Source organism: Propithecus coquereli, unplaced genomic scaffold (assembly GCF_000956105.1).
Source record: "Propithecus coquereli isolate 6110/MARCELLA unplaced genomic scaffold, Pcoq_1.0 Scaffold301, whole genome shotgun sequence".
Taxonomy (NCBI): Eukaryota; Metazoa; Chordata; class Mammalia; order Primates; family Indriidae; genus Propithecus; species Propithecus coquereli.
The window spans coordinates 1,059,217-1,085,436 of record NW_012148631.1 but is presented as its reverse complement, the minus strand read 5'-3'; the positions used below and the strand labels follow the sequence as shown (position 1 = coordinate 1,085,436).

Here is a 26,220-nt window from a genome sequence, read left to right as displayed (position 1 = left end):
TTTTTAGTTGTCCAGATCATTTCTTTCTATTTTTTAGTGGAGACGTGGTCTCGCTCTTGCTCAGGCTGGTCTCAAACTCCTGACCTTGAGCGATCCACCCGCCTCGGCCTCCCAGAGTGCTAAGATTACAGGCGTGAGCCACCGCGCCCGGCCTCAAGTAGTTTTCTATAAGAGGGTTTCATGGGCACATGCATGTTCTTTCTTCTATACAGGTTTTGCTAATTTTTAACTCACACTGTGGTGTCGATGTTTTTTATATTTTTGAAGGAATCGTTTTTTTCAACCAGAATCACAGGCCAAACTCCCCATCTGCAAAGCAGACTCCAGCAGGCCTGGTCTCAGACCCCTCTACGGCTCGGCTTCCTTTAGCCACCCCAAGGCCCCCGGAGACACCTTAGGATCCCATAAATTTCCAGTTTGAAAACTCTGTTCCGGCATGACTGTAGACATGAGAAGCCCTAATAATTCACATACTAGTTCCTCAGCTAGCTAGAATCATTCTAGCAGACTTCCAAATATTGTGTTTTCAAAGGATTCATGAATTAGCAGCCACTTACCAAATGAATACACCCAGCTCTTTCCAGCAAGGTTTTGTGGCTGATTATTACAAGGATACATTAATACAAGACTGATAAAATTGAATTAAAAATGGAAAAGCAGAACCAAAGAAAGAATAAAGATGTCCCAAAGAAAGAATAAAGATGAAAGTGGCTTGGGGCCACCAGTGTAGGCTTCCTCAAGGTCGTGGCACCAGGTCAGGCAAAGGTACTGGTTAGGCTCTGACCTCAGGCAGCCCATGTGCTGAGTATTTCCTGCAGCTTTCTAGCCAAGGAAACTGCATAAAAGAAGAGAAAAGTACTCAACCGAATTTTGAAATGTAGGACAAGGACTTTCCATTGTTTTGCAGGCACAGGTGGAGGAAAGGGCGCGGGCTTGGGCATCAGAAAACACCACTGGCTCCCCATGTGAGCCATTTCTCATCCCTGAGCCTCCGTTTCCTCACCTGCAAACACGCCTGTTTCTCAGCATCAGCATTCAGTAGCACATAAGCGACACTGAGGAGGGTTGTTGCTGCTTTTATTCTCATTCTTCACCCTCAGTAGACACCTACAGTTTGCTTTGCTGCCTCTGGGCAGAATTAGATTTGTGAAAGGCAGGGTTACACTGCGTGGGAAGCGCCCCCTCACCCCTATGCCACTCTCCTCCACTCTGTGTGTAAAAGGGTTTCATAGGTCCAGCCTTGGATCTTCCCAGGCCTGGAGACTGAAAAGTGTATGGCATCCTCTCATACATAACCCCAAGTAAAAATAATACAAAAGCACAAAGTAAATGTAAGGAAAGTGAACAAAGTTCTCAATCCCCCCCCAGGATGACTTCTTTAAATGTTTTTCAAAATATCAAATATCAAATTAGTTCCCCCCCAAAAAAGTTTTCTGTTTGCTTGTTTTTTGGTTTGTATCTGTGTGTAAGTGCATGTGTGTTTGCGTTTGTGTGCATGTATATATGTTTGTGTATGTCTTCGTGTGTGTGTGTGTGTGTGTGCATGTTTGTGCACGTATCCAGGCCTGTGTGCGTGTGTGTGTGTGTACACAAGCATCCCTGCACAAATCTGCAGAGAGAGCTGGAGGGCTCCATCGCCTAGGAAGTTGCACACAGCTAATCCAGCACTGGAAATGATACTGCCTGTCCTGTGGGTTGCTGTGAGGAGTAAGTAGGATAATGTGTTACCAAGAACTCAGCACAGAGTCTGGCTTGTAGAAAGGACCAGAGATTGCTATTCCCGTAGGTAACCTCCCTTCCCACGGCTCCCTGCTTCCCCAAGAGAGGCCTCCTTCACACCTGCCTCCTGCAGCCCCTCACTCCTTCCCCAGGGTGAGCTGATGGATTAGGTGGGGGCAGCGGCAGGCGGCTGCTGAGCCCACTCCTCTCGTCTCTCTCCTTTGCTCTGCCCAGCCACAGGGAGCACCTGTCTGATGCCCTCCCTGAAGGAGGAGTCACAGGCAGGCCTGGGCAGGGGCAGAACCGTGGTGGCCCAGCTGGGCCAGGGAGGGGTGGGAGAGCCTGCCTGATTGTGAGTGACACGTCAGCAAGCTCATTTGGTTCTTATACCCAAGCCATGCTCCCAGTATCAAGTTTATCAGTCACATGGGTGATACATCGATTTCCAACTGCCTGACTCATGAGTCCAAGGCTGTTAGCCTTTGTGCAAATTTTAAAAAGCACTCCCTACCACCACCACCACCACCACGGGTGGACACAGCCCAGGGGACACTAGGCTTCACAAGGGGATGGCATCTTTGTGGGAAAAGAAGAGATGCCACTTTGCCCAAGACAGGGCTCCCAGCCTGAGGAGAGGCATGGCTCCTGCTCCCTGGGCTGGGTGTCTTTGTGCAGTAAACACGCCACACAATTATGCACAGTTCTCCTGGAATTCGGGTATGGCTTATGAGACCCTTCCAAACCCCAATAATGCTTATCTTCCTTTACAATAGTATTGATACTAATAAAGAGTGTATCTAGAAAAAGTCGCAGGCCAAAACAGTCCCACGCTGTGACAAATGGAGAGCAGCATAACGAACATCACACCGCCCAGTTAGGTCTTCTCTATGAAGCACGAGTTTCTAAACAGATAAAGCATTTTGGTTCAGTAAATTGTAACTACTAGCATTAGCAAAATGTATCTACGCAGACCCCCACAGTTGTAGGTTCAAAGGGAGGGCTGGAGGTGCCTGGAATGCACTGTGGGCTGCCATCAGCCAAGGGTGCAGAGTAGGTGACTCACCTTCACAGGTCTCCTGTATTCGCACCACGTCGCCGATCTGCAGGGAGAGCTGGGGGGCTCCGCTGCCTTGGAAGTTGTATATGGCTGTGAAATGGAAGAGAAAGTCAGCCAGGTGAGACCCCTGGTCACCTTGAATCCCTGCTCCGTCCCACGCCCATGCAGCCCACATGGGCTAAACGAAACCAGTGCAGAAACCCACTGCCGACCACCGGAGTTAATCCAGCCCCAGCCTGCCTCCTAAATGCCTCAGTGTATTATCCAAACCTGACCTCTCCTCTGCACGGGTCCCATGCTCCAACCTCAGTGAGGCTGTTAATATCCTTTACCGTGGACTGACCTCTTGCTGTGCACCAGGCAGTTAAAATGGCAAATCGTATGTCATGTGTATTTTGCCGCAATTACAGAGAAACAACCACACCCTAAGCACTGGAAGTGAGGCGAGGCGCCGTGCTAGGCAGGAGAGGTGCGCTAGTGAGCAGGGCAGCAGGAGGGCCAGGGCGCTGTGGCCTCCGAAAGCCTGTGCCTGCCTTCGGCCAGGCCCAGGATTGAGCTCCAGCTCAGATGCCCCGGGGATCCGTGGCAAAAGTCATTGTGAGAAAGAAGGAGATTCACATGGCGAAGAGCCCACCATGTAATGGTGCTCCCTAAACAGGAAGCAAAGGACAGAATTAGGCAGAAGGCCCCTCAGCCCAGTGGGAGAAGCTGACAGGCTCAACTGCAATGACTGGCTGGTGGACGGGGCTGAAGGAGCACAGGTGCTGAGAGTACACACCCGGTGGCACGCAGGACCCACACGTGGGGCCATGGGAGGCTTCCTGGAGGAAGGGCGGCTGAGCTGGGCCCATCCCCTCTCACTGCCCTGCCCCACACTGTTGCAAAGATACAGCCGGACCAGGAGGGAGGCCCTGGCTGAGCTCCATCGTGATGGCCCTCAGCCCTGCTGCTGCCCACACAACAGGTGACAGCTACATTTCCAGACTCCGCCAAACCCACTCTAGCAGGTGACAGCCGCAGAATGGCCTCACCTTCCCTGTGGTCTGGTTCCCGTGTTGAAGCAGGCATTGCTATGCCATCTCTAACCCATCCCACAAGGTTGGGTGGGGAGCTAAGATAAGAAAACCCCATTCTAAACAAGTGCTTATTCCTCCCAAAGAGGAACAAAACGAGCCAAGGTTATCTGGAAGGTTGCCAACGCTAACCCTAATAAGAAGAACTAGTGCTTATCAAACACTATATGCCAGACATGGTTCTAAGTTCTCCACAGGTGCTTATTCCTCCCAAAGAGGAACAAAATGAGTCAAGGTTATCTGGAAGGTAGCCAGCACTAACCCTAATAAGAACTAGCGCTGATGAAACACTTTATGTCGGACATGGTTCTAAGTTCTCCACATGCATTTACTCATTTAATCCTCACAATTCCCCTTCCAGGTGGGAAGTATTACTATTTTCAAATTTCAGATGTGGAAATTCAAACACAGACAGGTTAGTTAACTTGTCCAAGGTCACACAGTGCTGGGGCTGGGAGTGCAGGCCCGTGTTCTTGACCACTGTTCTACAGGTACACGTCCCCGCAGTTGTCTCCTCTTAACTCTGAGGATGAGGACAGTGGTCTGAGACACGAGTGACCAGCGTCCAGATGGACACTGCTGAGCACCACCTCCAGGCTCCAGCTCGCCTTTCATCTCCTCCTCCCACCACTTATCTCCTTCCCTCTCTCTTCCCTCCTTCCTCACGCCCACCCCCACCTCCCCAACACATGTCTGCCTAAACCACATCAAAGAGAGCAGAGGGGTTCAGAAGGAACCCCAGCTCCGCCATTTATTGCTGTGTGCTCTTGGGCAAGTGACTTCACCTGTCTGCGTCTCACTTTCTTACACTGGGGATGTTAACAGCGGCTGCCTCACAAGGTTATTAGGGTGTTTAAATGGAATTAAGCACACGGTGTCCTCCCCTCCCCCTCGCAGGCCAGCCCTATATCCCTAACTTCCCTTTGTGGGCTCTCAGAAAGATGGAAAGTCCCAGTCCTGAGAGATAATAAAGCTTGCGAGTTAAGAGCCAGTGTCTCCGGAGTCAGACAGATGTGGCTCTTGAGGCCAGTTCTGTTCTTTACTGGCTCTGGCTTCAAGCCAGGGCTGCAGCGTGCAATTGCCCAGGCTGTGCCCTGCACAAGGCCACCCAGCCGAGACAGCAGTGAAGCCTAGCACCAAACCTGTGATCCACTCGCCAAGGCCTGTGCCCTGTCCCAGTGCTGTGTCCACTGGAGGAGGGGTGTCTTTTTGTAATCCACACAAAGGCACGTGGGGGCAGCCTGCCTGGACAAGAACTTCATCCCCTGGAGTCTCGGTTTCTCCAGCTGTAGAATGTAGGAGATGACAGTCCCTGCCTTATAGGGTTCCTGGGAGGCTCGGCTCAGATTAATGCCTATAAAAGGCATGACTTCATGTGTGGCCACAGTAAGTGCTCAATAAATGGTAGTCACTTTTCTTTTTATTAGCATCACTTCTGAACACTCCTTTGGAGCTTTATGTCACCTTTAAATCTGCTTCCTTGCAGTTTACAACCAATGGCCCTGTTGGTCAACACTGAATACAATTAATCCTTTGCCCAAAAGCAAACCTAGAGAGGGCCCTGACGGGATGCTGAGGCCTCTCTCCTCCTGCATAAACACGGCCTGTTTCTTCACTCCCGCCACACTTGACCTCATTTCAAACCCCATCCCCGCACAGGCTGCTGTCATTTGGACACGCTCCAGTTTGCTGATGTCCTCACATGGCAGACTCTACTCCTCGTCCTCCCTGAGGTCTGCCTGGGGCCTTGGCCATGGAGCTCGACACGGCTATGCAAGAGACAAAAGGAAACCGTCCACAGAATGCACTAGCTGCCGGGGCGGTGGCAGATCAGGCGTGTCATCAGGTGCTTGGAGGTGACTGTGTCTTGTTCCCTGACAGTCTCCTCCAGCCTTTCCTCAGGAATCTCTTCCCTCACCCTCTGCCCTGCAACGTCAGGCAAGAAGGTGCCATCAGTTGGCTTAAGATGTCTCGGACAGATCTTGAAAGTGGGAATTCAATGTGAAAGTCTGTTCAATCCGAGGACTCTGATCGTTACTAAGAAAATGAAAGTAACTGACTTGGCCATTTAATTTATAAACGTATTTCTGCCTTTGCACAGGGGCCTCTTACAGCTCCATTTGGAGCAGAGCAGACCTTACTGACAAAGGAAGTGGCTTTGCATTTGAATACCCAATTCTGTTAGGTTTTCTAGATGACTAACAGGAAACTTCCAACCAGAATGCCACCCTGCTGGGTTTGATTGCTTATCTGTGACCCTCGGTTTGTTTCTGACCAGTGTGAGACAGGCCTAATCATGCCCAACTTCCAAATGAGAGATGGAAATGACAGAAAAGCAAGAGGAAGAAATCATAGCCTGCCTCGCCCCAGCTATTGTCTGCCCACAGAAGATAGACGAGGTGGGGAGCCTGCCCACAGCCCCTCGCGGGCTGTCTGCTATCCCCACAAATACCCGCTCCAGCCTCCTCATCTTACAAGGTCTCCGTGCCCTGTAGAACACTGACACATTCCATGTGGAAGATTTGATCTCCCCTTGAATAGAAAAACTATACCCAGGAACCAAAACAGCAGCTTCTTAACTGACAAGCCCACCTAGACCAAAGTATTAAATATTCATGGCCAAGTATGGAAAGGATGTTCCCAAGTACCAGAGCCGTCTGGAGTCATTGACTCTAACAAGAACTCTTATATTGGAAATCCCAGGTTGGCGAGCCACCGCAATAGCTCTGGACCTCTAACAACCCTGGAAATCTAATCCATTGATTAGTTACCAATTCTACCTAAATATATTGAAGTATTCTGTTCATCAGGAGTCCAAATCGAGAGAAATAAGGTAAAAGTAGACATCGGCATTATAAAACTGTAGCTCAAAAAGCAACTAGGGAATAGTCTCTGTGCTTTGTGCAATTTTAGGAGATAAGTACAATGTTTTCCTTATATTTACAGATGAGGCAACCACGGAAGGGGAGGGTAAACAACATATTCGCCTAATTAGATAGATAGATAGATAAATAGATAGATCCAGAAATCTGAATTCTAGCCATTGCACACACTGCTTCCCAAGAAAATGGTAAACATTTATTGAGCACATATTATATACCAAGCACAGACTCCATTGTTTTTTCATCAGATATTCATGTGAACATCTACTGTGTACTAGGTACTGTTCTGGGTCCTGGGGTTACAGTGACAGATAAGACAAATAAAATCCCTAAGACTTTACTTGTACCAGACCCTTTAATCTTCACAGTAACCCTCCAAGGTATTATTCTCCATGCAACATACAAGAAACTCAAAGAGAGATTAAGGAACTTGCATATTGGCCAGACAGCTGGAAAGTGGTAGAAAGTGGATTCAAACTCAGAGTGGAGTCCAAAGTCCCTGCTTCCCTGACCAGCCCACTGTTGATATCACACTCACTTATACATACACTGGACTTATGTCCTGCCTTTTCCTCCAGCCTCAGTGAGGTTGGAGACTGAGTCTTTCTTGTTGACCACTGAATTTCCAGTGCCTGGACCACAAGAGAAGTGCAATCAATATTTATCGAACTCTTAATAAATACTTGTTGGACTGAAGGAAAACGAATGAACATGAAGGGCAGGTACGCCCCTTCTTTTGGCTATGCTCTTTCTTGCATTTCTTGACATTGCTTTAAGAGATGCTGAGCCAGCACAGCTGCCAAGTGTGAACGCAGCCATCAAGTGCCCTATGACCCTTCCAGATGGATTCGCACCTCATCTGGGCCCTGCCACTTGCTGACACATTTGAAAACAAAAGCTTCGGCCAACACCGAGTGTTAATAGAGTTTGGACAACTGGCTGTATAAGAGGAACAAGGACAATAATGGAGAAAGAGAATGTAATTGCCTGAAGCTCACTTCTCCAGTCCCTGAGCAAGGCTTTAAAGAGTCGCTGGTCCGGGGGGGGACCTTTGGCAGGTCCACTTTGGACTCAAGTGAAACGCGCTCATTGAAATGCACAAGCAGTGTGCCTGAAGTCTCTGAACAGGTGTCGACAGCCTCAGCACCAAGGCAACATCCTGACGTTGCATCAGGGAGGGTGAATGCCATGACCCAGCAGAAGCCTCTGGCAGCAACACGAGAGCTCAAACCCGGGTGCAAGTCAGCAGCAAATGTGGCAGAAGGAGCACAGCCAGAGGGATCCCTGGAGAGGAGATGCTCCTGCAGCACCCAGGAGAGAGCACAGCAATCACAGGAACAGCCACCCTCTGCTGAACACTTTTCATGTCCCATACACTATTCCCCGGGCTTTCCACACAGCCACCTATTTAATCCTCACCACGATTCTTGGGGTGGGTATAATTATTACCATCTCGGCTTCACAGATGAGGACACTGAGGTAGTGTAAGATCCCAGGGTGACACAGTGAGGAAAGAGCCGAGCCAGGATTTCCCCGCAGGGAGGTGGGCTCCGGAGCACGTGTCCTCAGCCATTGCACCACGCTGCTTCTCCCCAGTGGGGACGGATCTAGCACCCGCACTGTGCCAGGTGCTTTAGGCCCCTCATGGGATCGTGATAACAACCGTATGGGATGCATATTATCGTGCTCAGTTTTTAGTGAGGCAAAGTGACATGCCCGGCCAACAAGAGGAAAGTTGAGATTCCAATGAGTTCTCTGAAACAGTAATTCTCAACTGAGGGTGGATTTGCCCCACTGGAGACCTTTGTCAATGTCTGGATACGTTTTTGTTTGTCCCAACCTGAAGGGGAGGGAGGGGAGAGTAGGTTCTACCAGTATCTAGTGGGTAGAGGCCAGAGATGCCACTAAACATCCTACAGCACACAGGACAGCCCCATAACAAAGAATTACCTGGCCCGCAATGTCAGTAGTGCCACGGTTAATGAATTCTGCTCTAAAACATCATGCCGGAGTCTCACTCTCCCCCTTCCAGTACTCCTGTGGGCACACTCACACACATTCTCACACACTCCTGCATTGACAGGTGCACACACTCACACATACAGTGTAGAATTGGAAGAGAGGCTTTATGATAAAATCAGCCCCAAATGCAGAGAGTGTCTAACACTCTGATGGCTCCTGCAGGTCAGAAAAGTGGAGTGAGAGGGGATGGCTCCTGCTCTCCCGGAGCTTCCATGCAATTTAGTTGAAAAGACAAAATAAACACACAAGAAACAAGGAGCGTCTTAAAAAAAAAAAAAAAAAGCGACGGGCTAAACTGCAAGCCACAGCAGCTGTGGGCTCTCAGAGGAAAAAAGCGGCCCCATGAAGGAAGTGAGACTGGAGGGAGAGGGAGGGGCAGAGGACGGGCAAGGGGAAGGATGGAGAGAGCCCCTGAGCAGGTGGGAGGGGTGCGGGCAGCGAGGAGGGAGGGGAAGTCGGCTTGATGTGCGAGGGATGGAGGGCAGGGCCATCTTAGTGGCATCCCGGGCTCAGAACTGACAGGCTTGGTACAGCGGCCAACTGCAGGGTCCAGTGTCTGGAGAAGAGTTCAGGCGCACTCCATTGATTGCTGTGGTGCTCTCTCAGGACCTAGCCTCCTGACAGGGAAGCGGGTGGGGTAGGAAAATGAAGGCAAAGCGGGGTGACCCAGTCCATCTGAATCTTATGAGGCCACCAGAACGTGAAAAACCTCCAACCCCTACTCTCCCTCCACCCCTTCCCCTCCCCACACATCCATCCATCCATCCATCCATCCAATCAACAACTATCCATCCACCCATCCATCCATCTACCTATCAATCTACCTATGCATCCATGTTATCCACCTATCAACTATCAATTCGCCTGTTCATCTATCCAACCAACAACTACTAACTGAGCACCTGCTCTGTGCTGGGCACCCTGTGCTGGAGAAGCGTAAGAGACATGGCCCTGCCATCATGGAGCTTATCTGGAAGAGCCCAGATAATTCAACATGAGGCTGCAATGAAACAGGATGGTAGAAACAGGCTGCATTTCAATGACACCTTGAAGGTCTCTATGCCTCAATTTCCTCATCTGTGAAATGAAAATAAAAGTACCAGGCTCTCGGGGTGTTTGTGAGGATTAAACACGATAACACAAGTGCTTTGTAAATGAACTGTGCTATAAAACAGCGAGACAATGATACTATTTTTGACAATGTTGATGACAACTTAGATGGTGGCTTTAACTAGGGAAGTCTTATATGTAGTTCCCATTCTTCCAGCTGTTCAGACCAAAAGCCCTGGAGTCACCCTGACTCCTCTGTTTCTCTCATACCCACATCCAGTCCATGAGGAAAATCCCATGTGCTCAACTTACCGCACAGACTTCCAGAATCTCAGCACAGCTTGCCATCTCCACTGCCCCAGTGTGAGCCTGGGTTATTGCAGCAGCTGCCTAACTGGTCTCCCTGCTTCCACATTTAATTGCTCCTTATTAGTCACCATAAATCTGCTAGAATAAATCATTTTTAAACATAAGACAGGTTGTCCTACAATTCTACTCCAAACCCTGCAATGCCCCATTCAGAGCAAAGCCAAAGTCTTCATCATACCTCCAAGGCACTGCTCAATGTGACCATCCCCCGGAGAATCCACTCCCTACTACTCTGCCCCGGTTCACTCTACTGCAGCCACGCTGGGCTCCCACACAGCAGAGGCTTCCTCCTCAGGACTTCTCATTGGCTATTCATCCCACTTGGAATGTTCTTTCCTGAGACAACTCCCTTACTGCCACCACAGGTGAGGCAAGCAGCAAATCCCACTTTCCGGGCAAACCCTCAGGGTTCCGCTGGCACTGGGATGCCCCTCTGCTGCAGCCTACATGCCAGTCAGGGTGTCTCTAAGGCCTGGTGTTGCCACCAACTAATGCAACCCAACAAGCTCCTACTGATCATCTGTGCTGTTCACACTTGTGCTGAGTCCTGGGGCATCCACACAAGCCACGTTGTCCACCTAAGTCTCCTTCCACCAGCCTGGTTTAGGCTGTGACCCAAGGGGCCAGGTGTGGTCAGGGGAACTCCGAGTGCCTTGGAGCAATGACTAGAGAAGTCTCTGGAAAGCGCCCACGTTGCTGGTCATACCCCTTCTCGCCCTCGTTTCTGCCACTGTGACTTTAACCCAATGCGGAAGCTGACCTGGTAGGGTCAGGGGCACAAGGGATGACTTTTTCCAAGGAGAACTAAAAACGGAATAAGACTTCAGCAGCTCACAAACTCAGCCTGACTGTGTTTCAATTCACACCAATTAAAGGAAGTGGGAAGAAGGGAGAAAGTGCCCATTAAAGGGAACATTTGTTGTGTCTCTACCCAGATTCCTCTGGAGTTGTGTGGCGATGAGCATTATCGTTCCTCATTTGCAGAACATATGCTGCAGAGCACAGACTGTGGCACCCATGTGGAATTGACTATTAAATAAAAGGCCTGTAAGCTTTAAAAAAAAAAAACCCAACAAATCCAAAGGTCCAGAAATTAGCAGAACATTATGGTGACTACATTTCCTGTCTCAAAATACAGCAGCAGTATAAGGATGCTGATCTCAGGAGGAAGCAGAGCTTAGAAAACACAATCTGTCATTAAGGCTCATTCAAACACAAACATTATGGTTGGGGGCAAGATGTCCCCCAACTAATGAGGCTCCCATATACCCAGGGATTAGACAATCTCCTTACATGGATCAAACAGCCAGCCCGGCGGGCACTCCTAAACAACCCAAGTTGCTGAAGCATCAGAAAGTAGGAGGCCCTGGCACCTAAGAATTGGTAGTAGGAAGGAATTAGATTTCTAATCCATGTGTTTTTGTTGCACCAGAGTAATTTCTGGGGACCAGTCCAAAAATACAGTGGGCCTCTGTAGCAAAGGTACATGTGATAAGATCCCTCTGCCCCAAAAGGGGTTCTTTTCCCCATTCCTCAGAGGCCTTCTCAGATCGTCTGATTTAAGACCCCTCCCTCCAATATTCTCATTCATGGAACAACGCTTCCCTGTTACAATAGCACATATCAGGATTTGTAATTATAGATTTACTTATTTATCCACCAAGTTCTTTTTCATCTTCCCTACTAGGCTATCAGCCCCAAAAGGGTAGAGGCCATATTGGCCTAATTCTAGTAATCTCGGTGACTAGTGCAGTACCTGGCATATAAACACAGCAAATGTTTTAGAAATAAATGAAGAATGAATGAGTGAACAAATAAACGAGTTAGTGAGTGTATGGTGCTTTCTACCCATTTTTCTTAACTATTGCCTTTGGCAACAAGAGCAGTATAACTGGTCCCTTTGCAGTGGAGTTTTGCCCTGGGTGTGTGTGGGATGCATGTTCCACTCATGCCTCCTCCTCAAAGATTCAGTCCCCACCGTGGCCCCTGCTAGACGAGTAACAAGCCATGTGACACAGCCATAGTGGATTGGACCAGGCAGGGGCAGCACCGACCAGAGTTGGGCCCATTCTTAGGCTGACAGTGACCTGTGACTTGGGTGGTCTTTCTTAAAAAGATGAATCAAGCCACCACTCCAAATCTTCTCTTGGGACTTTGAACAAATAGACACAACAGAGAGACAACTTGGTGGATGCCGTGTAGAGAGGGGTGGGTGGCATGCTGGGCTGTCATTATGGTGTCACAGAAGATCGAAGTTAAGAAGGAGCAATGAAATCAGAGGGAGTTGGTGAGGACAGAAAGGAGGACAGAGCCGACAACCCTGGACCGGGGGGTGACTGTGGATCCTTCCATACCCCCCAACCAAGATGCGGAAAAGATCCCTTCTCTGCTTCTGCAGAGCCTGTTATGGTTTGAATTGTCCCTCTCCTCCCCCCCAGAGAAGCTGAGAAGCCATGAGAGGAGAGGCAGTTCACACCCTTGTAGAGGCTTGGCTGCTCCCGTTTCCTGGATTTTCGTGTGATGCCTCTGGCCTTTAAAACACACCATTTCCTCTGCCCTCACACGTGCACACACCACACACATTTTAATTGAACTAATTTGAATGGATTTTGTTCCCTGTAACAAGAGCCCATGCTGCAAAAGAGTCCAGCGTGCATTGCCCCCTCCAAATCTGCCAGTCTCTGCGCGGACCAGCTCTGTCCAGGGTCCTGGGCTGCAGTAACAGCACCCACATGCTGGACCAGGGGGTGGTTGTGGATTCTTCCATACTCCCCAACCAAGTGTGGAAAAGATCCCTTCTCTGCTTTTGCAGAGCCTGTTATGGTTTGAATTGTGCCTCCCCCCACCCTCCAAAAAAAGGGGAGATGTTAGAGTCCTAACAACTCTCAGTACCTCAGAAGGTGACCTTATTTGGAGACAGTCTTTACAGGGGTAATAAAGTTAAAATGAGGTCATTAGGGTGGGCCTTAATGAAATACGACTGGGTGTCCTTTCTAAAGGGAGAAATGTGGAGACAGACACCCACACAACGAGAATGCATGTGAAGATGGAGGTGGAGATCAGGCCGATACGTCTGTAAGCCAAAGAATGCCAGAGACTGCCAGCAAGAACAGACTCTTCTTCCCAGCCTTCAGAGGGAACCAGCAAATACTTACCAGATACCACTCATGGAGCAACACCATAACTGGGGGCAAGTTGCACAGAGAACACCTGAGCTGTAGGGATCAAAATATGCACTCCAAATATGCCACTTTGCATAAGGATTATTTTGAGCTGAAGGGCAAATAAGAATCCACAAATGGGGAAAGAAGACTTCCCAGCTCTTCCTTTATCTGACTAGAAGCAGAAACTTCTAAGAAATAAGGACTGCCATAAATCTCCTCTCCCAGCTAAGTTTTATGGACATAAGGAAGACAGAAAGTCAGCTCCAAGATGGACCTGCACGAATAGTCCTTATCTTCCTTGAGTTTTCCCCCGTACATTTGCCTTCCCACAGTTTGCTGCCCATAGAAGCCTCGAACACTTTTCCTTTGTCTTGTCAGTTCTCTAAACCTCTATTGTTCCTTTGCCAAGATTCTATCGCAGCCCAAGTTTAAACCACTCCTTTGAGTTATTCATCTCTGTGCACTCCATGTGGAAGTTCAGTGAACATGCTAATAAAACTTCTGTTTGTTTTTCTCTTGTTCATCTTTCTTGTGTTGGTCTAATTTGCAGGGCCCCATCCAGAGAACTCAAGATGGGTAACAGAAAGAAATTTTTTCCTCCCCTACAAGCATAACTGAAGTCCCACACAGATCTGCCTGGCAGGCCCAGCTTCAGGGTAAATAAACCTATCTCAGGACCCCTGTGTTGAAGCCCTCTTTATAGTCCCTACATACCATGTCAGATACCACAGATTATCTGTTGTGGACTTGTGTCCCTCCCGAAATTCATACGTTGAAGTTCCAAACCCCAGTACCTCAGAATGTAACCATGGTTAAAGATAAGTGCATATCTGGAGATAAAGTGGTGATTAAGTTAAAATGAGGCCTTTAGAGTGAGGTCCTAATCCAATATGTCAAGTGTCCTTATTAGAAGAGGAAGAGACACCAAGGGTGTGTGCCTGCACAGAGGGATGATGATGTGAAGAAGCAGCAAGACAGCCATCTGAAAACCAAGGAAAAAGAGAAACCAACCCTGCTGGCCTTCTTGGATTTCTACCCTCTAGAACTATGATAATATAATTTCTGTTGTTTAAGCCACCCAGTCTGTGGTATTTTGTTATATGGCAGCCTTGGAAAACTAATACATCATCCCCAATATCCTTCCTCGCCCATTCCTTAGGAATAGAACTCCTCATTTTTAGTGGGCCCATGGCTGCCTACATTACAAACTGCATTTCCTAGCTTCCCTTGCAGCTATGTTCAGTCATATGATTATGTTTTAACCAATAGGACATAATGAGAAATATCAAGTGTGCCTTCATTTAAGTATCCTTAAAGGGAAAAGCCACAGTCTTCTTGTTCCCTTCATCCTTCTTGCCAGCTGGAAGGTGGACCTGATGGCTGAAGCTTAAGCAGCCAGTGTGGTACAGGAGGCAAGAAGCCACGTGCCAAGGAAGCAGTGGAAGACACAGAATGAGCCACCCTTCCACCTCTTCACAGACCATTTCCGGGCTTTCTATGTGAGAGAGAAATAAACTTGTAGCTTGGTTAAACCACTATCTTGGAGGCTTTTTGTCACCCATAGTCACACTTAATCCTGATACTGTTAGTTTCTCTTTCTACCTCCTCCTTTTTAGCCCTTCCCTCTCCCCTCCAAGGAGAAAGCTGTCTTCACTGACAAAAGCCTCAAGCAGAGAAGATTAATCTGGTAAAGGGCAAAGGGCAATGTTGTTTATAAATGGCCTCCTGCCACATTAACTAACCAGGCAGTCAGTTAGCAGACAGATAAAATTGTTACCAACGTCCCTTCTACTCTAAGTACAATCCCTGTCCCTCCAATTAAGTATACCAACTTCTTACAGGTGACACTCCTCAAAACCTCCAGCGTTCATAGAAAGAAATCCAGACTTGCTAGTTTGGCACTTAAAGCCCTCACAATCTGGCCATAATCTATCTCTTCCATGTTCTTTTTCACTACAAACAATACTAAAACCAAAATGGACTATTTATTGTTTGACCCACATGCAACATGCTTTCCAGCTTCCTGCCTTTACCCATGATGTTCCCTCCTGGATGCCTTCCTGGTGCAGTGCAAAAGGCCTAGGGTCTGGAGACAATTGAATGTAAGGCCCAGCTCCATTACTTCCAAGTTATGTGAACTCTGAGACTTGGTTTCCTCATCTATAAAATGGGAATAATAATACACTGCCTCACATGGATGGCTCTGAAGTGAGACAAAGACATTGCATGAGAATGGGTCTGGTAAACCATAAAATACTACAATCTTATAAGGCATGGCTGTCCTGAACTTGGCATTAGGGTACATGACTGTGTCTCTCTTGGTTCTACAACTACTAGGTGAGCCCCTTGACCTCAGCCACTAGTTCTCAGCGAGCCAGCACACTACCAAGGGCTTTACACACCTTACCCCTTTCCATCCTCATGACAATCTCGTGAGACCTGGGTTATTAGTATATTCGCACTTCATAGATGAAGAAACAGGCCCAGATTCTAACTCGGTTCTGACTTCCCAGTCCAAGCTTCTAACCTTACCCATAACTCCTCAAGAGCATTGGCTGTACCCCTCCTCACTTTGTAATCCCCGCCCCAGGATATGAATTGCTATTTGTTCTCTGGATGAGGACCATTCATATTAAAGTGCCCGACAGTATCTCGTGCCCCGTAAGTGAATGGATGTTGTTCTCTCCGGAATGGTGATTCTCAAACAGTGGCCTGGGGGCACCCTGCACCTAATCACTCTGGGCACTTGGGTTGTGGAACGCTCACCCGCTAACTCTTCATCTCTGGTATCTGCCTGTGTAGCAAGCTCCAGGGTGATTTTTAAATTGACATTTAAGTTTGAAAACCACAGTGAGTCTACGGGGATTGCACCACCGATGCCACTTAGTAGAAAGAGTCCTACCTGCCGCCTCCCTTCCCCCAGCCACCACTTCCGCTCAGCTTGAGGCAGAGGCCTCTGGGAGTTTAGATGGCTGAAGCTGATAAGACCAGCTTCTTGGTTGGTTATTCCCAGATAACCTGGCAGGAGGGGTCTCTGGGGCCGAGGGAAGGATCCCACCCTCCAGCCCCATGCCCCAGGTTTGCACTGGCTCTGGACGCTCTGCCAAAGCAGGGGTCATCTGACCCAGGAAGAACAGGCAGGGGACGCCGGGCAGATGTGTGTCCTTTGGAGAGGGGTGCGGGGAGGCACGGAGGGCCGGCCAAGGCTGAGGCGGAGGACACAGTGGGGCTCCTTCTACGAGGCCCAGTCATCAATGGGGCGATGGAGTCCGCGCCTTGGAACGCTGAGCCCGGCACACGGAGGGAGCCTGGTTGCCAAGCCCTTGGCCTGACCCCGTCTCGGATACGCCGAAGCTTTCCAGGAGGGGGCGGCCCGCGACCGGCGGGAGGGCGAGGGCGGGCGGGGCGCGGCCTGCTGGTGGGGTGCCCACCTTCCTCTCGCCGCTGCCTCCCCTCTCCCGCTCCCGGGCCGCCCGCTGCAGGCTGAAGGGGCCGCCGCGCCCTCTGACCCTCAGTCGGCGCGCCCTGCCCGCGCCCGCGCCCGCGCCGCCAGAAGCCACAGCATCTTCTGCGTGCGGCTCTCCCGCCACCTGTCCTTCCTTCTCCCTGCTGCGGGCCGCGCGCCGCACCTACCCACGCCGTGCCGCTCCTTGTCAGTTTTGCGCCAGGGGGCCATGGCTGGGCCGGGGGCCTCGCGTCCTCTCGTGGGGAAGCCGGTAGGGGGTGGCTGGGCGCTCTGCCGGGCCCCACTTCCTTCCTCTTTTCAAACTCCCTCTCAGGGCCCGCCCTCCCCGGGGCGCCCCGCTCCCTCCTCCTCCTCCTCCTGTTGGGCCGGGGCACACTAGAAGGTGCCCCGTGGCTAGAAGGCCCTCCCCCCAAAACTTGGAGGCCACCCCGAACTTGTCTCCTCCCCAGGCGAGCGGGCAGAGGCCAGGCAGGTACCCAGACGACCACAGCAAGTGCAGCGAGTGTCCCTGACTCCTGAGCCTAGCGACTGAGCAGACCGTGCTCCTCAGTTCCCCTTAGCGTCAGCTTTGGGGTCAGATCTGGGCGCAAACCCAGACCAGGACGAATTACTTCACATTTCTAAGCTTCAGTTTTCTCATCTGTAAAATGGGGATACTGGTACCTACGTCATATGATTATTGTGACCATCAGAGAAGACAAGGTACACAGCAGGTGACATATAAGAGTTAAATATTTACCTGGAGGGAGGCCATCTGTAGTTCTTATCCTTTTGGTGCCACAGACCCACTGGAAAATCTGATGAAAGCTGGAGAAACTCTCCTCTGAAAATACATAGGCCCACTATTTACCAACAGAGCCAGGAGGTCATAGGTGCTCTAACAGCTGGCAGCAGTGGACCCTAGGAAAGAGTCCTAGAGGTAGGCTATGGGACACATTTCCCCACAAAATCTCATTTTTGCACTTTAAACAGATTCTATCCAGAAACAATGTATTTTTGATCCACAGTGATAAGGCTGAATTTGAGGCTTCCTGAATTTTCTGTCTTTATTCATAACTCTCACTACCCCTTTCTTCCTTACCCTAGAGAGTCATTAAGATAGATTAGGCAATATCACAGCTGACAGGCAGCAAAAGATTATTAATTTTGTTTTCTCTGAAATTATTGTCTTTTCAGTTTTCTGGCAGCATAAATCAGGTGGTGTCTTTTACAGGGACGCCAGAGGACCAGAGCCAGTAGCATATGTGTTTATATAAAGAAATGTATTGGCCAGGCTCGGAGACTCATGCCTGTAATCTCAGCATTTTGGGAGGCCGAGGCAGGAGGATTGCTTGGGCCCAGGAGTTCAAGACCAGCCTGGGCAACATAGTGAGACTCCATCTCTAAAAAAAAAAAAAAGAGAGAGAGAGATTGATTGCTTGCAAGGAATTGGCTTATGTGATTGTGGGGCAGGCTATACAAGACTGGAATCCTCAGACCAGGCAGTCAAGAAGGGCAGGATGGGAATACTCCACATGCAGAATTTCTTTTTCAAGGAACTTCAGTTCTACTCTTAAGGCATGTCAACTGATTGGATCAGGCCCACCCAGATTATGGAGGATAATCTCCTTTATTTAAGGCAACCATCGTGGATGTAAATCACATCTAGAAAGTACTTCATAGCAACATCTAGATTGGCATTTAATTGAATACCTGGGGCCGGGTGTGGTGGCTCACGCCTGTAATCCTAGCTCTGTGGGAGGCCGAGGCGGGCGGATTGTTTGAGCTCAGGAGTTGGAGACCAGCCTGAGCAAGAGCGAGACCCTGTCTCTACTAAAAATAGAAAGAAATTAATTGGACAACTAAAAATATATAGAAAAAATTAGCCGGGCATGGTGGCGCATGCCTGTAGTCCCAGCTACTCGGGAGGCTGAGGCAGAAGGATTGCTTGAGCCCAGGAGTTTGAGGTTGCTGTGAGCTAGGCTGACGCCACGGCACTCACTCTAGCCCAGGCAACAAAGCAAGACTCTGTCTCAAAAAAAAAAAAAAAATTGAATACCTGGGAACTATAACCTTGCCAAGTTAACTATCAAAACTAACCATCACAACAGTATCACAAATTGAGATTATACATCGGAAGCTGGGAAACATTTTCTATAAAGACCCAGATAGTAAATATTTTAGTGTTTACTATCCAAGAGGCAAAATCAAGGGTATTATGTAGATACTTATACAACAAAGGAAAACAAGCTTCCACAATTTTTTATTGATAAAATTCAAAATGTGATATGAGTAAGTAAGTATATGCTTTCGTAATACAGGTTTAGTACTGAGAAAAATACATTTGGGGGACAAGATAGTATTTTACTTTATTGGAGTTCAAAATTAATGTTCCCTATCATCAAAATTAATTGCAAATATTCATCTGCTAGTGCTGATGTGACAGGATATTTAGTTTCTGTCTCTGACAAAAATTTACAAAATGGACAATGGTTAAGTCCAAAAAAACTAATGAAATTCACCTTTGATACTACTGGTTCGATAATGTATAATAGATTGAAGTATTTTCCACAAAGTACCTTACGATGGATATTACAATAAGTAATCATAGGCTTTAAACATCTTACGTTTTCACAGGCTTTCTAAATTTGCCCCCAAAGCCCTTTTCTACTTCACAGAATTTTTAATACAAACAGTGGTAACATGTCTTAGCAGATTCCACCTCAGGTTCTACTGAATTAGTATTTCCTTATTTTCTTTGAAAATAATCTTTCCCATAGTTTTTCCAATACAGTCTATTCATAGAAGCTAATTAATTCATTCACTTCAAACTCAGTATTGACTCCTCAAATAAAAAACAATTGAGCTGTATAGGTAACATTTGTCAATTTATCAAGAACCAAGGAAAACCACTAGAACTCATTTCTAAATTAACTGTTGTTATTGCTCCCAATGTCCTCAACTCTTCAAGAAACAACTGTCATCAAAAGGCTTTTAGTCCTAAACTAGTTTATTTTCACTGGACATATTTCATCTGCTGCTATAATCAAATATGATTTAATTAATTCATTATCCATAAATATCTTTCCTTGTTTGGCTAACAAATGAGCCAAGCCACTCAGAAGGAACTTATTTGGTTGTAGTCTCATTTTTATTTTTGTAAAGAAATTGTGCTGTGATGAGTATTCTTTTTAAACTTTTCTAATTTTTCTAGCCATTGTTTTCCTATGAGTGGGGAATATTGTGATGATTGCTAAATCTGTTATATTGTATTCTTTGACTACAGTTGTAGTATCACTGCATAATTAACACAATGCTTTCCCATCTGTCTTAGTTTTATGCTGCTTTTACAGAATACCATAGACTGTAATTTATAATGAACAGAAATTCATTTGACTCATGGTTCTGGAGGCCAGAAAGTCCAATATAAAGGTACTGGCAACTGGTGAGGGCCTTCTTGCTGTGTCATCACGTGGCAGAGGATGAGAAGGCAAGCTCAAGAGAGCAAGAGGGGCCAAGCTCTCTTTTATAAAAAAACCCTCTATGAGTCCCTCTGTAACTAACTCACTTCCACAATAATGGCATTAATCCATTCATGCAGAGCCCTCATGACCGAATCACCTCTTATTGGCCCCACCTCCCAACACTGTTGCCTTGGGGATGAGGTTTCCAACGTATAAACTTTGGGTGTAGCACTCAAATCATAGTACCACCTAATTCAATAACAAATTAATACACATTCTGCTGTGCCTTAAAAGCATGACATTTGGAGCTCACTATTCTCTCCTTTTTTTCTTTTTTTTGGGCCAGATTCTATTTTTTATTTTTTGACATGATGGCTATAGCACTGATAATTTAAAAAGCCATGTTACTGTACAGTGATATTCATGGTACTTGAAACACCGTGGAGTTGTAACCTCATCTTCGAGATTTGCAGGTTGCTGAACAGCAATGCAAAGCGGTGAGTGCACCCTCTACGGTCTTCGTTGCAAGTACCCTGCCATTGTAGGATGAAAGCAGCTATAGATGATGCGTAAATGAATGAGCATGGCTGTGTTTCCATAAAATAGAATTTGCAGTTTATACAATTTTCACACATTATGAAATATTGTTCTTCTTTTGATTTTTTTCAACATTTAAAAATGTAAAAACTAGGGCCAGGTGTGGTGACTCATGCCTGGAATCCCAACACTTTGGGAAGCAGAGGCAGGAGGATCACTTAAGACCAGTAGCTTGAGACTAGCCTGGGCAACATAGTGAGAACCTGTCTCTAGCAAAAAAAAAAGTAAAAACTAGCCTTAGCTCCTGGGCCATTCAAAAACGTGCATCGAGCCAGATTTGACGTGTGAACTGTAGTTTGCCATCCCCTGCTATACACAAATGTATTGTCTTCATAAACGCATCCAGGTAAATACACTTGTTTTTTCGTCTCAGGTTTCTGACATACAAACAGACAACTTCACATCAACAGCGTGGTAAAGTATTTGGTGGGAGGCAGTGGGTGGTGATGCCAGAAGGCAAATAAGATTGAACTTGATGAGTACTAAAGATTTTTTTCTCCATTTAATTTGGGACACAACCTATACTAGGAATCTGTTCCTTAAATAATGCTAAACAAATTATTCAGCATATTAAAAGAGTTGAAAAATGCTTATAGTTGAAGGAGATGAAGTTTAGAAAGTTATTTTGACTAAAGGTTAATTAACTTTTTAATGGGGTGGCTTTTAATATATAGAAATCTTTAAACTTCTTACTGATTAGGAAATGGCTTTTATGTTTCTGAGTTATAGGCTTTTCATTATAGTTAACAATTCTACAGCATCATAAAAAATGTTAGCAAGAGAGATCAATAGTCAAATATAAAAGTCTGACTAAAACCACTTAAAGAATTTACAATAATCTTGGCCACAAAATTTTATTAAACACCATCTGTCAGATACTTGGCTATTAGGTAGTGTACTCTTGATGACTATAATTTCACATGTACCCTTAGGGATGATTGTGGGGAAAGGACATCTCTAGCCAAGACCTCTCTTGAGTCCAGACACATGTGTCTACCTGCCTCCTAGACATCCCCCTGCCCCACATCAATGTTTCCATGTCCAAAACCAAGCTCATCACCATAGCCACACCATAGACCTGTCTTTCTTCTGATTGTTTCTACTCTATGTAAAGTGAAGTGACCAGCCTCTGTGTGCTCCAACTGATGTGCTGGAACCCCAACTCCATCATTCATCTAGCTGTGTGGTTGGCAGCAAATTACTTAACCTTTCTAAGCTCCATTAATTGAAAACTTGCTGCATGACAGTCCCTGATTGAAACACTTTACATGCATTATTTCATTTAATCCTCAAAGTAGCCACCTGAGATAGGTGCCATACTACCCCCATTTTTCTTATAAGCAAACAGAGACCAGCAAAGTGAGACCCCTTTTTATAGCCATCAACCACTATGACTGCCTTTGAGTGGTATCATAACTCTGCATTTCACTTAGGTCAGAAACTTGACTCATCTTAACCTTCCTTTCACTCTAAATGATGATCCTCCTCATTTGAAACTTGGATTTAAGCTCCCTGCCTCCAGCCTGCCTCCTTCCAATCTCTTCTCCATGTTACCTCTGGGGCTCTTTGCCCAGGTAACTGTAGTCTCCACAAACTCCTAGAATAAGCTAGAAAAAATAAATAAAGCAAGTTTGTGATAACTTGTGAGATTCTACTATCTTTGTGAAATCATTCCACAGAAAAAAGCCATGCAAAGCCTCAAGTGCAGGCCAAAGAAATCTATTTGGACCCATTTTTTTTATTTCAGACTATTACGGGGATACAAACATTTTGGTTACATAAATTGATTTTATGCCATTTGAATCAAAGTTATAAGTGTGCCCATCCTCCACATAGTGTGCATTATACCTGTTGGGTGTGAATTTACCGATCCCCTCCATCCCCCTCCCACCTGCTTGATTTCCAATGAATGTTACTTCTGTATGTGCACAAAAGAGTGGATTGATTCGTGCCAATTTAATGGTGAGTACATGTAGTGTTTGTTTTTCTGTTCTTGTGATACTTCACTTAGAAGAATGGTCTCCAGTTCCATCCAGGTTGTTACAAAAGGTATTAGTCCACCAATTTTTTATGGCTGAGTAGTACTCCATGGTATACATATACCACATTTTATCAACCCACTCATGAATTGATGGGCACTTGGGGTGATTCCACATCTTTGCAATCGTGAATTGTGCTGCTATAAATATTTGAGTGCAAATGTCTTTTTGACGAAATGGCTTTTTTTCCTTTGAGTAAATACCCGATAGTGGGATTACTGGATCAAATGGTAAGTCTACTGTTAATTCTTTGAGGAATCTCCATACTACTTTCCATAGAGGTTGTACTAGTTTGCAGTCCCACCAAGAGTGTATAAGTGTTCCTTTCTCTCCGCATCCACGCCAGCATCTATTGTTTTGGGACTTTTTGGTAAAAGTTACTGAGACAGTGAAAAGGGAAAGACAAAACCTAGCTGGAATTGGTTAAAGAGAGAATAAAATATAAGGAAATAGAAAAAACAAGCATAAGCAACTCTGATTAAGATTTTTCCTGGAAAGGAAAGCAGATTAATGGAGTATCTAGAAGAGACCATAGAATCAAGAATGAGAAAGGTATGGTGACCATGGAAATGTGCCTTTCAAACCTCCTACTGTAAGGAATATAATTGCCTAATGGTCTCAGCTGCTGTAATCTAAAATCCTTTCCCCTTCATGCACACCAAGGTTACACTTCCCACGGGCTGCTGTCAGCCATGACCAAGGGTGGCAGGGATGCTAAGGTAGGCAGCATATTCCTGTATGACACAGGACTCCTGTGACTGGCAACTTTGGCTTGAATACTCTCCATTGGCGTTGCCAAAATTTTACTTTCTTACAGTTGCAAAGCAGTCTTCCTTTCTCCCTCCCTCCTTCCCTCCTTTTCTCCCTCTCTCCTTCCCTGACTTCTTCCCTCCCTCCTTTCCTTCCTTCCTTCTCCCCTTCATGGGGGTCAGATTTGCATTATACTGTTACAGTTCCCCCATTGATGTTAACACAATACATTTTTTGCATGTCTAACTGTTGTCTTGGAAGACCTGAACTATTGCAAGAGTAGATATTGGAACATGTTTGTAGCCTGATGGGAATGATCCAGGCATGAGAAGAAAAACTGATCACACTTAAAGGGAGAGGGGATCACCATGGGCTACAAGTCCTTGAGTATATGAGATGAGGTGGGACGCACAACTAGGAGGCACAGAGCTGTCCGTTGTAAAAGAAGAGAAGCAGAAGACTAGGGTACAGGCACAGATTGATTGGTAAAGGTAAGAGAAGGAAGCAAAGATAGTTCTTTTTCTCTTTGCTTCAGTGCCTAGTGAGAGATGGTATTGTGTGGTGGGTGGGAGGTAGATTCTGGATTCAAATGCAAATTCTTTCAAGTACTAGCTGTGTGACTTTGGGCAAGTAACCTCACTTTTCTATCTCTTGGTTCCCTCATCTTATGGATGGAACTCTTTTGTGACATCTACTTCAGAGACTTAAGAAAACTAAATGAGTTAATACTCGAAAGCACATAGAACATTAGTATTTAGCACATAAACATGCAACGATGGTAGCTATTATTTTTTCAAGAAAATATGAGAGTTGTCAGCTGAGATTAAGGAAGGGAGGCAAGTGAGGAAAAAGAAGTGAAAATGACCTTGTTACTTGTCCACGAGGCCAGACCAGAAGAACGAGGACAAGTATTTGGGGGAGGAGGAAAGAGAATTTTTTATCACTTTGCCGGCAAAGGAGGAAAAATTGTAGACCTTCTCACTTAAAATCCAAATTTCCTGAACATAAGCAGAAATACAGAGCTTTTAAAGGGAGGGCCCCTCAGTTCTTGGGTATTGTGGTTAACTGTTATAATCATCCCATCTCTGCCAAAAACAAAACCTGTGAACTCGATAGCTGCCCACCTGGGGGGCTGGCACCTCTTGGGATGGATTTATCTCTTTTAACAAAGGACTTGGCCTGCCTCCGGGATGCAGGCCAGGCTGCAGTTCCCAAAAAGAGTGGGGAAAGTTTTAAAGAGACAGAAAATCTCTTTCTTTTTTTAATTGAGGCCCTTCCCTCTGTTACAATCTTGAAGAACTGGACAATGAGTGCTCGTTGGCCGTAAGTTTCAAGGGAAAGAGTCAAGATGATTGAGTGGTTTTCTTCTGCCACTTTCAGCTACTTGGATGTAGACATGAATTAGGCCAGCGATTCTCCACTCTAGCTGCACATTAGAATCACCTGGGATGATTCTAAAATTTACTAATGTCTCAGGTCTTCCCCTTCCCCAGGTTCTGACTGAACTAGCCTGGGGCAGGGGCCAGCGGACTTTTAAAGATACCCAGAGGATTCTAATCTGTGGCAGCATAAAGAAGCACTGGAGTAAGGGAACAGTCAGATTTAATTGAGGTTTGGGATCTCCCAGGAGAATTCAGAGGAATAAGGATCAAGAGAAGAATTAATTATGGATAGTAGAATCTAAGTTAGCGAAGGAAAAAATTGAAGGCTTTCAGGATGGACAATGAAAACATGGTAGAGTCAAGGGTTTAGAGATCCCACTGGAGAAGGAGAACTACTGAAGTGAGAGGGACTCTGAGAGCAGAAATATCTTATGATCATATCTTTATCTCAAATGCCAAACATATACGTGAGCCCTCAAATGCTCTACTGAATAAACAACAAATTCACAAAAAATTAACTAATTAAAATGCATGAGAGTTACCTTTGTTTTGATGACTCTTTCCAAGTCCAGCCTAAGAAGTCATTATTTGAATCCAATTGTCCTAAAGTGCTTTTGTTCTAAAAGGATTACTGTGCTGGTTGTTCAGTTATAGAGAACAAAATCTACTCTAACTAATTTAAGAAGGAAACCATGTATTACAGAGTATTACGTGGATCACAGAATTGATGAGAGGGCCGAGGCAACAGACATTGGATTTCCAGGAATAACTAACTACCAAAGCTACTGTGGTACTGGGCTTAGCAATGCTTTACAGCCTTTCTGTGGTAGATCAGCAAGACAAAGAGCAATGAGAACCACCAAATAAGAGAGGCGCTAAACATACCACTAATGCAATCTTAAGTCGGTTACATGTCGCTGCTTAGGTGAGAAAGAAAAGTGCCAATAAGTGTTGAAAACTATGTTTTATTGTACAAGGTGTCCACAAAGTTGACACATGGGATAAACTTATTTTTAAAGAGTTATTGGTTACTTTGTCAAATAATATGCTCAATATACTATTTTTCATTATCCTGATACGTTTTACCTCTAAGTTCAAGAAAAGGTCCAATTGTTAATCTAAAAAAAAGTATAATAAATAATGTTTACTGTTATTATACATTTTTTCAGATTGGCAATTAGACTTAATGTTTTAAATTTAAGAGTAT

At 46.2% G+C, this 26,220-nt stretch overlaps 1 protein-coding gene across 1 annotated transcript in view; it reads right to left on the bottom strand.

The window, feature by feature from the left end:
* DOCK2 (dedicator of cytokinesis 2) overlaps positions 1-17,089 on the bottom strand; it is a 397,813-nt gene extending 380,724 nt beyond the window's left edge. Inside the window, exons 1-2 of the mRNA XM_012649685.1 lie at positions 16,970-17,089; positions 2,783-2,866 (exon numbers count right to left, since the gene is read on the bottom strand). Coding sequence (XP_012505139.1) covers positions 2,783-2,866; positions 16,970-17,012 — 127 coding nt within the window. The 5' untranslated portion in view covers positions 17,013-17,089. The remainder of the gene's footprint in view (positions 1-2,782; positions 2,867-16,969) is intronic.
* Positions 17,090-26,220: the final 9,131 nt, after the last annotated feature.